Source organism: Olea europaea, unplaced genomic scaffold (assembly GCF_002742605.1).
Source record: "Olea europaea var. sylvestris unplaced genomic scaffold, O_europaea_v1 scaffold293, whole genome shotgun sequence".
Lineage (NCBI taxonomy): Eukaryota > Viridiplantae > Streptophyta > Magnoliopsida > Lamiales > Oleaceae > Olea > Olea europaea.
In genome coordinates, this window is record NW_019247890.1 from 585465 (window position 1) to 598437 (window position 12973).

The window sequence follows — 12973 nt, forward strand, 5'->3', positions numbered from 1 at the left end:
AAATTAAAGGTCAGTGTAGGCCCCCAAACGTTCTGTAGAGGGTATAGCACGCGTCATAAACCTCTGTGTTGAGTTACAGCAATTAAGCCCAAATCTTTGTAATGCATTGCAGTAATAGTCCCAAACCTTTATTTATTATTCTCAAAAAATCCCTGACATACAAAATAATGAAGAATAGTTCCCAACCTGTTATATAGGTTGTTGTACAAATCAAAATACTATAACCTGTATAAAAATTCAACTTGAAACATTATGAACAACCATGAACAAAAAGATGCTTTTTATTTCCATTGCAAATTCTAGATGCACATCATAATCAGTTCACTTTAAAAAAAAGTTAACTATTTGCAAATATTTAAAAATCTAACAATTAAATCACAATATGATCAAGATTTTGCTAGTTTTTTCCTTAGAGTTCTGCCCCTTTGATTCTAGTTAAGTGTCTGGTTGCGTGCTTGGTTATGATTTGATGGTAAACTAGTTTTACTAGGCAGTGTAGCCTTGTATGTTCTTTTGTTATGCCCAAACTTCTACAACGTCTACACGACATCTTCATGCTAGTCTTTCCAATCTTCACTCTAGAAGGTGGCTTTGTTTCGGACCTTTTTCTCAGCTTTTTGAGCCTGCCTATTTCTTCATCGTGGGTGGATTCAGATGATGTTTTATGAGCTCTGGCCATAGCTCAAGTCCTAACATTAGTTGGATAACATGGATGAACATAGTAATATATGTCTATATCCCTTGATAGCATATATGATATTTTGTATGAGCACATAGTATTCCAGTAAGTTGCCATTTTTTGCATGCATATATATATTTTTTTCTTGTCATTACTCCATCTCAATCCATCTCTATTGTTGATCTCAAACTTTTAATAACCTGCATAATTTGCCTTCGAGTACCTTGCCTCTACCTTTTCCTTCTCAATGATATTCAATATTCCAGGACCAAATGTACGATCCCACTTCTGTACTGATTCCCTTTTGGTATTTATACTTATCATTTGTTGACGTCTGATTTTTTCTAGCATTGATATGATAGGCTTCTCCCTGGAAAGAACAATGGAAGAACTAAATGCCTCACATAAATTATTTAATATAATACCACACTTGGAAAGCTCTTGGAAGTTTCCGCTCCACTAGGAGGATAGTTTTCATTAAACTACTCATGAGCTTCTTCATAGACATCTTTCATTTCATTCATTGCATTCCTCTGCAATGGAAATTTTTTTGCCCTTGATACAGCCTAGAACAAATTCTTAAGAGTCGATCCTCTACATACCAAAGTAAAGTTGCTATACAAATTTCTAGCACAACACCTATGCTCGGCACTAAGTTCACCAAACCTTTTTGTTTATCAAAGATGAAAGTCTAAGCTTTGTTATTATACATCCCTATGTTAAACGACAACTCCATGAACCATTGCCAATTTGATTTATTCTCAACATCTGCAAGAGTCCATGCTATATAGAACATGCAATTATTGCTATTGTTGTGGAAGCTCTACGAAATCGGTCTCAAAAATTTCCCAAACAGACACCAAAGAAACCAAGCTCAAACAAGAGCAAACCCACTCAATTGTAATGAAAATTTGGGCTCTTTTTCTTCTCTTTATTGTACTACACACACGTAGAGTTTAGGATATTTAGAAAAAGAGTATAGAACAAGCCAATTTTAGGTCACTTATTTGGGCATAACATATCACTAATTGAGTTGTGACTTAAAGACCATGACTAAGACAAATGGGCTAATAATAACCGAAGACAAAACAATAACCACAACTTGGACCATCCTAAAGTGTTAGGTCACGAGCAAAATTAACTTAATTACGCTACTTTTAGTGGCTCAAGCTGTTTCTGGATCGAGCCATCACAAAGGTGTCGATATAATTTATACAACACCATTTTCACATCATCACCCGAATTTATTAGATAAAAAACCTAACAATAATCAACCTTAACGCCTAATCAACTTGCAAGCAAACAAAACACAAAATTTATACTTGCGTAATCAAGGTAACCAAATAGAACTCGTGTCACAAATCGAAATGCATACCATACTTGCTCCATATACTCATAGGGCTAAGGTCAAGAATACCCAAGTAAATGTAGATAATCACATTAATCAATTAAGAGTATATAAACATGCGATGAAGATATAACATAAGATAACACACAGATTTTTAAAAATGTTTGCAAAGAATATTAGAATAACACCAAGTAATTTATTCAAACAGTTAACACATATACAACAAATGCATAAATGGTCCCACGGAATGATCTCACAACACTTATCACATCCTGTTCTGTGTTGCTTGCACCTCGAGAATATAAATCTCCTATCATCGCTTATCATGCTCACTAGATTTATTACTAACTCATGAATAACTGGTAAACCACTATAAATCCTAAGTTTATATGACAATCCTCTATCTCTACTTTTCTTTCAACTCAAGTGAAGAACGAGTCTCTATATAACGGAAGTGATAGAAATGTCTATCTCACACTTCACCTAATTAGGGTCTTATAGATAGAGGATTCCAATATTTAATCACATCTCCACTCGTGATCTGAATGTCACTCTCCACATCCTCCGATACATATTACGGATGAATGCTTAGATATCTATTCTCCACATTGCTAAAAGAAATATTGCACACTTACTCTTAATGCATCTTAAATCTACTACGAAAAATCAACACCTTTGGCAACCATAAATGTTAGAGCTCAATTTAAATCGAACCATGCACCACAAGATTAATCCAACACCAATACTCAAAAAGTTCACAAAGGATTTATCCCACAAAGGGAAGGGTGATGTGGCACTTACAAAGAGAATAGAAGAATGAGTTGGTTACTTCACTATACTCACAAAGCAGCTCACAAAGAAGAAGAAGATAACCCATACATGACTACTCCATGTTATTTTATAAATCATGCAAGCTGACAAAGATAAAGGAAAAAATATCTGCTCCCATTTTATTCTCATTACCACACCTCCTAACACCATTCACAGAGCAAAAGAAGTATGCCATAAATCTCAACTTGCTATGCATACAAACACATTACACAAAATAATCATATCACTCTCAATTTATGCAAACACACCTATCGAATATATTAATATGTAACATATAACCATGCAATAAAATTAAACAATCACACATGTAGAAAGGAGCAAATACAAATGCATATGTAGTAGCCGTGTTTACTCTTAATAACCCTCACTCAGGTCAAAACTAGACCTAGTAAGAACATTCATTTCGCCTCTCACCTTATCTTTCCTTTTGTTATCTTTCCTAGAAAAGTCTTTTTCAACATATTAAAAATACCATAGTTAAAATACATTTTACTTTTTGCTCTTTCTTTAAACCTACATTTGAAATAAAAAAAAATTATAATTTTTTTTTTTGCTTTATCAATTGAAAAGTCACATTTTTTTATTAGAAAAAACACAACTTAAAATATTTTGTCATTTTATTATAAAATGCACAAAACATAAAATGTAACCAACAATGACCATAAGCAAAGTACAGACACATTTCATATAGAGTAGTCAAACAAACTTTCAAAAGGTCATGTGCAATTGTAATAGTGAAAAAATAAATTAACAGCCAATTCAAAAGAATTTAAGGCAAACAAATAATTTTTAAGCCTAGTAAGTTGCAATGACTACCCCCACATGGTAACCTCAAAACTAATATCACCCTACACATTGACTTCTATTACGAAAAGTAAACGACCATCCTACACAATAATTTTAGCTACAATAATAAAAGGAAAGAGTATGATACGGAGCGGACCATATTTGTGGGTCCATAAATAAGAAGAGATGTGAATACATCACTTTATAGCTACTACTATTCGCCCTAAAGTTTCTTGTAATTGGGACAACCAATCAACAACACCTTGACACCCAAACGTCTAAAGGTAAAATCGTTCAAATTTTATTGTATAACTCGAAACTGAAAATGAACACTACCGCAGTGTCTATCATGCTTTTGAGGAAAAACTATCAAAAGAAGCACTTATGAAAAACCTCTCACGTGCCTGCATGTGGCACCACCGATGCTACGAGTGGACATCACAAACTGGTCACCACGTGCACCATCTTTAGCCGCGCCTTGGTTTGCATATCATGCCTATGGTATTGGTTTCTGTAATCAACCACTGGTTTGGCCGAAAATTAGATTTACAGGTCTGTCAATATCTGGACCGCTTTCTATTTAGATTTTTGCTCAAGTTTAAGATGAAATAAACGGTTTGGGATCGTGACAACAACTCTTCCTATTATTTATTTATTTCTTTACATTTATTTATAAAATAAACTTTTTAAGTTTAGCCAAACATGCTCAATGTCCCACCTACTCGCTTAAATATCAATTAGGATCTGTTTGATTGCAAAAGATGAAATTGAATTGTCTAAAAAATGAATTCCAGAGAATTGAATTGCCTAAAAATCGTTTTCCTGAGAATTGTAAATTATTGTGTTTGATAGGTATAATTTTTCACGTGAAAAATGTTGAAATAAAAGTATTTTTTGGTGTTCGTTTGACTTTGTTTTATATGAAAATTGTCAATTAAAGGGATATAAATTATTGGTATTGGGATGAATTTTATTTCCATTGTCAAAAGCCAAATTTTTTTTTTCAAGAAAATCATCTGTCTTTTGGTGTTCGTTTGACTTTGTTTTATATGAAAATTATCAATTAAAGGGAAATATTTTTTTTACAATAATTCTTAAAATTTGTTTTCATTACAAAATAATAATAATAATAATAATAAAAAAACTAGAATTCAAATTCTTACCATTTTGGTGAGAATTGAAATTCCATCAATAGAAGGAAAATGTCGTGGTAGCAGTTGGTGGAATTCCAATTTCATGGAATTAAAAGGCTATCAAACAAGCCATTAATGTTTATACAGACTAGGTGGTCGAAATTATTTTAAGAGTAGGTTACATAAACTTTCCTTGATGTTTGTGATAATTACATATGCACTATTTTCTTTTCAAAAATTTCAGAAATATCCCTTCAGGTTTATTTATTTATTATTATTATTATTATTTTTTATCAAAAATTCTCCTTGTCAACTAAAATAAATAAATAATTTTCTTTTTAAGAGCATGTTTGGTACAATTTCAAATCCAATTAAAATTAATTTTTTGACCGTTATTTCACTATTCCAATCGTTATTTTTGAATTCTTCTCTTATAGGTAAGACCCACTTTACTTCTAACGGTCAAAAAATCAATTAACAAAATTCATGCCCAACAATCACTAACCCTCTATTCTTTTTAAAACTGTATTATATTTAAACTAAAAAATTTTCTTTTCTTTTTTCTTAAAATATACTTTTTCATACTTTTCGTTTAGCTGAAACTATTTTAGTTTAAAACATTATAAATCTTATTAGGAAAAATTTAAAATTATTAATTAGATTTCTTTTTTTTTTTTTTTTTTCAAATACGATTGACAAATAGTTAACAAATCAACAAAAACAAATGTTATAGAATAATTTTAATAAATCTAGTTAAAAATTTAATATCATTATAATATTGTCATGACATTTATAAAATCATTAAGTACGATATTTTCCAAATATGTTTGAAATATAATTAACAAATCAACATAAGTAAATATTTTTGAAAAATTTAATAAAGCTAATTGAAAGCTCATTAAATATTTTACACTGCTTGATCTACTAGCATTTCTCTAATTTTTGTATTTTTTATATTCTTACATTTATATTGTACTATGCTTAGAATATTAAAGTAATATTATCGTAATGTTAAAATGAAAAAAATTGACATTGAAGGTTTAAATGAATATTTAGCAAAACCTGATTAATATTTAATAATTTCATACGGAAAGATTAAAAATAAAATTTTCAAAACTAAAGCATTTTAATTTTGTCTAAACTAAAATTATGAAAAAAACAAAGAAAGTAATTATATATGAGCGGAGCTCTACCAACTGACTTATATCTCCGAGTCAAGTGAAGCATGTTCCGGTATGTAGACCATATACTACAATGCAAGCAAAAGTTCCTAAATTCATGGAAGGACTTCTATTAGAATTCACATACAATAGTAAAGAAAATGAAATATATCTTTGGTTCATATATAACTAGTCGATATCGACGATTACTAGTTCTTATGATTCGAATACACATCAATTCTTGAATGCTTTCATCTTTTCGAAAGTTGACTTCCATATACGTGAGAGTGTGTCATACCTTTGACTTGTTACAAGCAGGGCTAAGGGACCCCACAAAAAATAAAAAAGTCAATTATGGTAATAAATATTCACTATTTGTAAAAAATAAAAATAAGTTGTAACAATAAAGCAAAAAGTAGCCAACTCAAATGAGGATGGTAAATCACTAGCAACCTATAAAAATCACGAGTATTGCCAATTGTCCAGGACCACATGAGCCAATCACTCTAGTACAACTCCAAAATCACGGGCATTAACATAAACATTATTACAAATAAATAAAAGCTGATGATCGTGACATGTTCCTTCACATTCAAGAGATAGGAATACAATTACAAAAAACAGTAGATGCCAATTTAATATTTACGTGACATAATAAAAATACTAAGGTCTTATTCGATAGTGATTATGAGAATTAATTTTTTGATCGTTAAAGAGAAAAGTGGATCATACTTGTGAGTAAAAAAGTCAAAAATGACGACTAAAATAGTAAAATAACGGTCAGTAATTGATTTTTTAGGATAAAAAATTACTACCAAACAAGGTTAAAACATATATTCGTTTTATTTCAAAGTTTTAAATAAGGGTATGGATGCTTTCAAAATAGTCATCACCTATTTAATTTAATAATAGAAAAAAGGAATGCAATTTTGCATGTGAGCTTCTTGACTTGAGCTTGAAGTAAAAAATAGAAAAATAATAATAAAAAAATAAGAGCACATTATGGATATTGAGCACGCTACACTAATTAAATTGAAGATTTGAAGGACACAAACTTGTTTCCTAGACCCAGTTTGATATTCATTTTTTTCATGATGAGAATGAAAAACATAATCATTACGAGATCTACACAAGAGAGAGAAAGTCAAATATGATTGCTTGATATGATGGATAACGATTATATTTTTCATTTTTATGACCAAAGAATGAGAATCAAATGGGGCCTAATTTATTTTTTCTTACATTTTTAAGGGACACAAACGTATGAAAAGTTAGATATGTATCATCGACCGGTTCAAGCTCACGACCCTCTTTTTAATTAATAAAATTTAAAAATAAATAAATTCAAAAGAGTTCCAAAATAGCTCGAATGCATTACATTTTCTAGATGTGCCTGCTCAATTCAACAGGCAGGCGAAAGGGCAACCAACATTCCAAGGCAGATGAGGAGCCATAATAATAAAGGCGGGGAAGGGATTTCTTAACCTACGTAGTCAAACGTGGGAACTCGTAAAATGAATTTCTTAAACAAAAATTTGTCTGTTTTCAACGAAGACAGCTACTACCAACGTTGCCGTTACACAATAATGCACCCAAAAAAATAAATAAATAAATAAAATTAAATAAATAATAATAATAATAAAATCACATTTAGATAAATCATAAATGTATTCTCATCCTGATCATTAGTTTTCATTTAGCGGTTGCTTGTAATAAAAAATATGTGATTATTTTTCCATTAAATTATATGTCATCTACTTCATATGCCCCACCAGTGTTGTTTGCTTTTGTGTTAATGGGAAGAACTCTGATAGGCTGGTGTACAGCCCCTTCACAATAGGGGCCCACGATACCAGGCTGTAGATTTTTGGTGCTTAAGCTCCACAAAGGCTGCCAACATTTCATCTTCGCGAAGCTCTGGTACTGTTTTGCGTGGGGTGTCTTACCAGGTAATTAATTATTTACTTCATTTTTTAATTGGGATATTTGTGGGCATTCTTATCAGCATTTTTAAAAAAATTGAAAATGGCATATGCAGATTTGAAATAATTACAAGTCACAAATTCTGCAATATTTTGATTCAAGAATTGAATGAATTTAGACAAATGTGAATGCAGCACAATAATGCTGAAAAAAATTAATTTCGTTAGTTCCGAGAATCAAAAGAATCCATAAAAATATCATTATAATATATTGACACTGATATATCATGATTTCATTAAGAAAAACCCACAAAAGTAAATGCATGATATGAGTTGATTATTAATTTTGTTATTTGGTTTTGGTTGATAGAGAAGTGGGATGGGCCAAAAAGGGGTGCAAAGCATATTTCTTGGGCTTTTGTTATATGTTCTTGTGATATCAGCTGCTGCTGATGTTAAGCACTTGAACATATGGCCAATGCCAAAGCAGGTGAATCATGGGCATGGGAGTCTTTATCTCGGGAATGATTTTGAGCTCAAGACTGATGGAAGCAAATATCCCGATTCTTCAGGGATTCTCAAGGATGGATTCTTGAGAATAATTGATGTTGTCAAAGCAACTCATGTTATTGATGCCAATTTTTCCCATTTTAATCCTTCTCGCTTGCTAAAAGGAATTCATATAGTCATCTCATCACCTTCTGACGAGGTATGCATCATGAAAACTAGATGGTTTTGTGTTTTTGGAGTCTGCTTTGCAATCTTGTCTCTTTCTTTGTGTTTATTTGTGGTTGTTAAAATCTGAATTTTATACTGTATATGGTGGTTATTGCAACAAAAGAACCATTGCACTAGTAAATCAATCATGGATTAGTGCAACAAAATTGATTTACTAAGGTTTCACATTAGAAGTTCAGCATAATCAGTTAATTTTAATAAATTTTCATGATCGAATACTCAAATAGTCAAATTTCATATAGCTGACATGATACCCAATCACAACCAAATGGTTCCCATTTGCTATTTTAACATTGATTAATGCTTCTGATAAAAATTGAATTATACAAAATTGGGGTTTTGAATTTTGAATTAACTTGTATATCTAGATGCTAGTTTTTTCCAGAATGCATATGCTTCTTCTTCTTTATAATTTTAATTTTTTGGGTTTCTCTTCAATATAAATGGAATTGATTCTGAGAATACAGAACACCAAATTATATATGAGCCATTTTTTATTGCCTGTCTTTATCATGAAAAATCTTACTTATCTTTCTTCCCACTGAATTAAATAATTTCTTCTCAACCTATTTTATGGCTTCAATGCCAAGTTTTCCTCCTAACGGTTGTTTGTTGTCCACTGCAGTTACAGCATGGTATAGATGAATCATACAAGCTAAATATCCCGGCTCATGGAACACTACTTTATGCTCATATTGAGGTAGACACCATGTTTTGTACTTATTAGGATCATAATACATATTTTTAATGATTTGACCGTGGTTGATAAAAAACAGTAGGATTGCATTATCATGTCTCTTATATGTGTAGTCAGGGTCATTGACAATTAGTCAAAAGTTGGCAAATATATATTCGTCATTTTTCATTCTCCGTTCGCTAGATTTTCTTGTAACTTTTGGTGGTTTAGTTAATGAATGTATAAGAGTGTACTATGAATTTGTGAATAACTATGCAGAAGATATTATTTAATTTCTGGTTAAGGTTCTACAAAATTCTGAAAAGAAATATTTAGAATTGTAAAATCGTATGGGCAATGCAATAATTTTTTCAGCTTGTTACCCAATTTTCTACATTTATGTTGTCTTGGTGCAGGCACAAACAATCTATGGAGCTTTGCACGGGCTGCAGGTTTGATGTTTTTGTATATGTGCTCAAATATTTTTTGTATTGAGCTTTAAGCAGGAAAATGATAGATGATGAAATGCTCTTTCTACCATGTGGTCACAGACATTCAGCCAAGTCTGCCATTTTAACATTACAACTAGAGCAATTGTGGTCCATCAGGTTCCATGGACCATTGTTGATCAGCCGAGGTTCCCATATCGAGGGCTTTTGATTGGTGAGATGGTTTTGATTCCCTTTTCTAAGTTAAAATCTTATGTTTTTTGCCTCGTTGAACTTCTTTTCTAGATTTTTATTGCATCAAAAGGTGAAGTTTAGGATTTATTTGCAAGAAAATCCCTTACCTAATTCATATTATCTAAAGAATCCAATAGCAAATTCATGATGCTTATGGTCATATTCCTCTTGTTCGTGATGTAGATACATCCAGGCATTATCAACCTTTGCTGATGATAAAGAAGGTTATTGATTCTATGTCATATGCCAAGTTGGTACGTAATCTAGAAGTTGCTAGTTTTCTACATGTTTCTTTTTCTGACATCTACTCTGAGATTACTGGCATTGAGTTGGGAGGTGCTTAAGAAATCTCAATGTGAAAGATTATTCCCTCTTTCATACTATTATGCTATTTATCATTTCTATCATTGGAAGAAGTAGGGAAAGATCATATTAAACTTAAAATCAAGTAATTTCATTGACTATCTCAAATGTACTTGTAAAAAATACCACAAAGCAACGAGATATAGCTCTGGATAACGAGTAAAGGCTCAATCAGATCATGCAGTATTTTTTAAGACTTCACACTTTTGTTAGGGATGAGGTCAAAGCTTTTCATTGTTTTGTTTGGCATAGTCGTCTGACCTAATTTGGGACATGGGGCCAGTGCACTTGCACATATAAATTTGAGAATTGTACGTTGATGAAGATGGTTGGCTTTTATTCTTTACGTATGCTGGTACATTCTGGCCAATGATACTCTTGCCATTTGAATGGTCAAAGAAGATCCTACTGTTGTTAATTACAGTTCGATAAGTGTTCTATTTGTATGACAATGAATTGAATCATTAAGATACATTGGCGCTATAAATTAAATGATCACTAGTACACAGTTCTCTCTTCAATCCAAATGACGCACCTCCTGCTGTGTTTCTTTATGGACAATTCTTATCTGATATGATTATTCTGAGAGTTGAAATTAAAAATCAGTCACTCGGTGTCTAAGGACTTCTTATGCCTACAGAATGTGTTGCACTGGCACATTGTAGATTCACAATCTTTCCCCCTTGAGATACCATCATATCCTAAACTGTGGGATGGTGCATATTCAATTTCAGAACGGTATACAATTGAAGATGCTGCCGAAATTGTGAGGCAAGTGATTTCAGTCTTCTATTGTTAATCTTTATGAATTTTTAAATGTTTATGCTTCGTGATTTTAATTCGTTAATTACTGATATTGCAGTTATGCTCAGAGACGAGGAATTAATGTATTGGCAGAAATTGATGTTCCTGGACATGCTCTCTCTTGGTACTATGTTCAATATGAAACTTACAAATTTAGAATCTTTGAGAACACAATTTTGATCTTAATAACAAGTCCGCTTTCAACATTTAAAAGCACTAGTTATGCTAAAGCTGCATCTTCTTCCACAAATCTGTCGATGCGACGGCGAGAAACTTTGTTTGCTAAGTTTGACTACTGGTGGACAGGATTTATTTTTGTAATATCTGTGACCGGAGAACCTAGTTATTCTTCCGAGCATGTTTGTTAAGCGCTGATGGGGATGCTCTGTGAAATGAATTAAAACTTTTGTTTCCTTTATAAGACTTGGTCGAGGATGACATGTTTAAGCACCAAGTACAAATACCTAGAATTTCCTACTAATTTAGCTACTTTAAACAGTTCGATGAACCCGTACTGTCGTCGTGGGAATCAGAACCTAACAAAAACAACAATTTCTTGAATACTTGATTCCTGGTATTATGATTATTAGCTCTGATTTGATGCCTTCATTGTATAGTTTTACTAAGGGATAATTCGACATGTACATTATGGTGTCTATAAGGGTGTCCATAATGTTCATGTGGAATTCCGAGATTGGAGGGTTGAAAAAACTGTTTTTCAACTCTCCAATGATGTTATACCACTTGTACCTTATGAATATCATAATATACATATAGCATAACCCTTTACTAAGAGAACCTTGGCAGCTTTCTGGAGAACTATTTAACGACATAATGAAGAACTCTTCTGTTGATATGGGAATAGAATTGAACTGCATATACAGTTGTAGAGTATATGCAAAACATGAATACATTATGAGAAACTGTTATTTATACTTATAAACTCCAGTCCTAAGCTTGTCTACCAAGTAATATAACTAGAAGGAATCAACTTAGCCTATGACTTAACCTACCAGGAAAAAATCTAGATCCTAGAATATCTGGAAGCATGTGAACAGTAAGTATGAACTTTATTTATCAGATTTTCTTGTGTCAGGAACTTTTTCTTCTTGTTTGCAAATAATCATGTGATTAATTTTTGATGTTCAGTTGGGTTTCCAGAGTATTAGACATTGTGCTATATCTTGTAAAGTTCGAGAACAGAGCATTACAATTTCCATTGCTTATTTTTAAAATGACATTTAAAGTCTTCCTCTCTCCCTATATATACATGTTTCCATCTTTGCAATTGGTGACGTAAAGTTGGAAGTAGTTTTCTTTTTCCCCTTTTTAGGATATAGCATAATAAGTTTGACAAAAATTAACTTTTAGGGGGATCGGTTATCCTTCACTATGGCCATCAACAGATTGTAAGGAGCCACTTGATGTCAGCAATGAGTTTACTTTCAATTTGATAGATGGGATTCTTTCAGGTGACATTTCTACTTATTGGAACTTCTCATCCTTTCTACGAAGATTACCATCAATTCCGATTCACAAAAGTTCTCATTTTTCAGATTTCAGTAAGATATTCAAATATAAATTCATTCACCTAGGAGGCGACGAAGTTAACTCTAGTAAGATTTCCATTTCCAGTAATGTTCATTTTTTAGGTTGTCGTATTGTCATTTTCATTTGTTCTTATTAACAAAGGAATAATGATTCTTTCAATCAATTTGTTTGTTTTTATACCTTATTTGATATGATGATGTGGTGCAGTTCCAACTGCATTGGTTAATGATAGTCACCTATTAAGTTGATGTTAAAGCAGCAAGACCCCCCCCCCCCCCCCCCCCCCCCCCCAACAAATG

At 32.0% G+C, this 12973-nt stretch overlaps 1 protein-coding gene across 1 annotated transcript in view; it reads left to right on the forward strand.

The window, feature by feature from the left end:
- Nucleotides 1-7626: 7626 nt before the first annotated feature.
- LOC111384504 (beta-hexosaminidase 3) overlaps nucleotides 7627-12973 on the forward strand; it is an 8248-nt gene continuing 2901 nt past the window's right edge. Inside the window, exons 1-10 of the mRNA XM_023008783.1 lie at nucleotides 7627-7886; nucleotides 8230-8568; nucleotides 9223-9297; nucleotides 9690-9725; nucleotides 9825-9936; nucleotides 10140-10210; nucleotides 10960-11090; nucleotides 11182-11247; nucleotides 12495-12595; nucleotides 12680-12807. Of these exons, the coding sequence (XP_022864551.1) occupies nucleotides 8239-8568; nucleotides 9223-9297; nucleotides 9690-9725; nucleotides 9825-9936; nucleotides 10140-10210; nucleotides 10960-11090; nucleotides 11182-11247; nucleotides 12495-12595; nucleotides 12680-12807 (1050 nt within the window). The 5' untranslated portion in view covers nucleotides 7627-7886; nucleotides 8230-8238. The remainder of the gene's footprint in view (nucleotides 7887-8229; nucleotides 8569-9222; nucleotides 9298-9689; nucleotides 9726-9824; nucleotides 9937-10139; nucleotides 10211-10959; nucleotides 11091-11181; nucleotides 11248-12494; nucleotides 12596-12679; nucleotides 12808-12973) is intronic.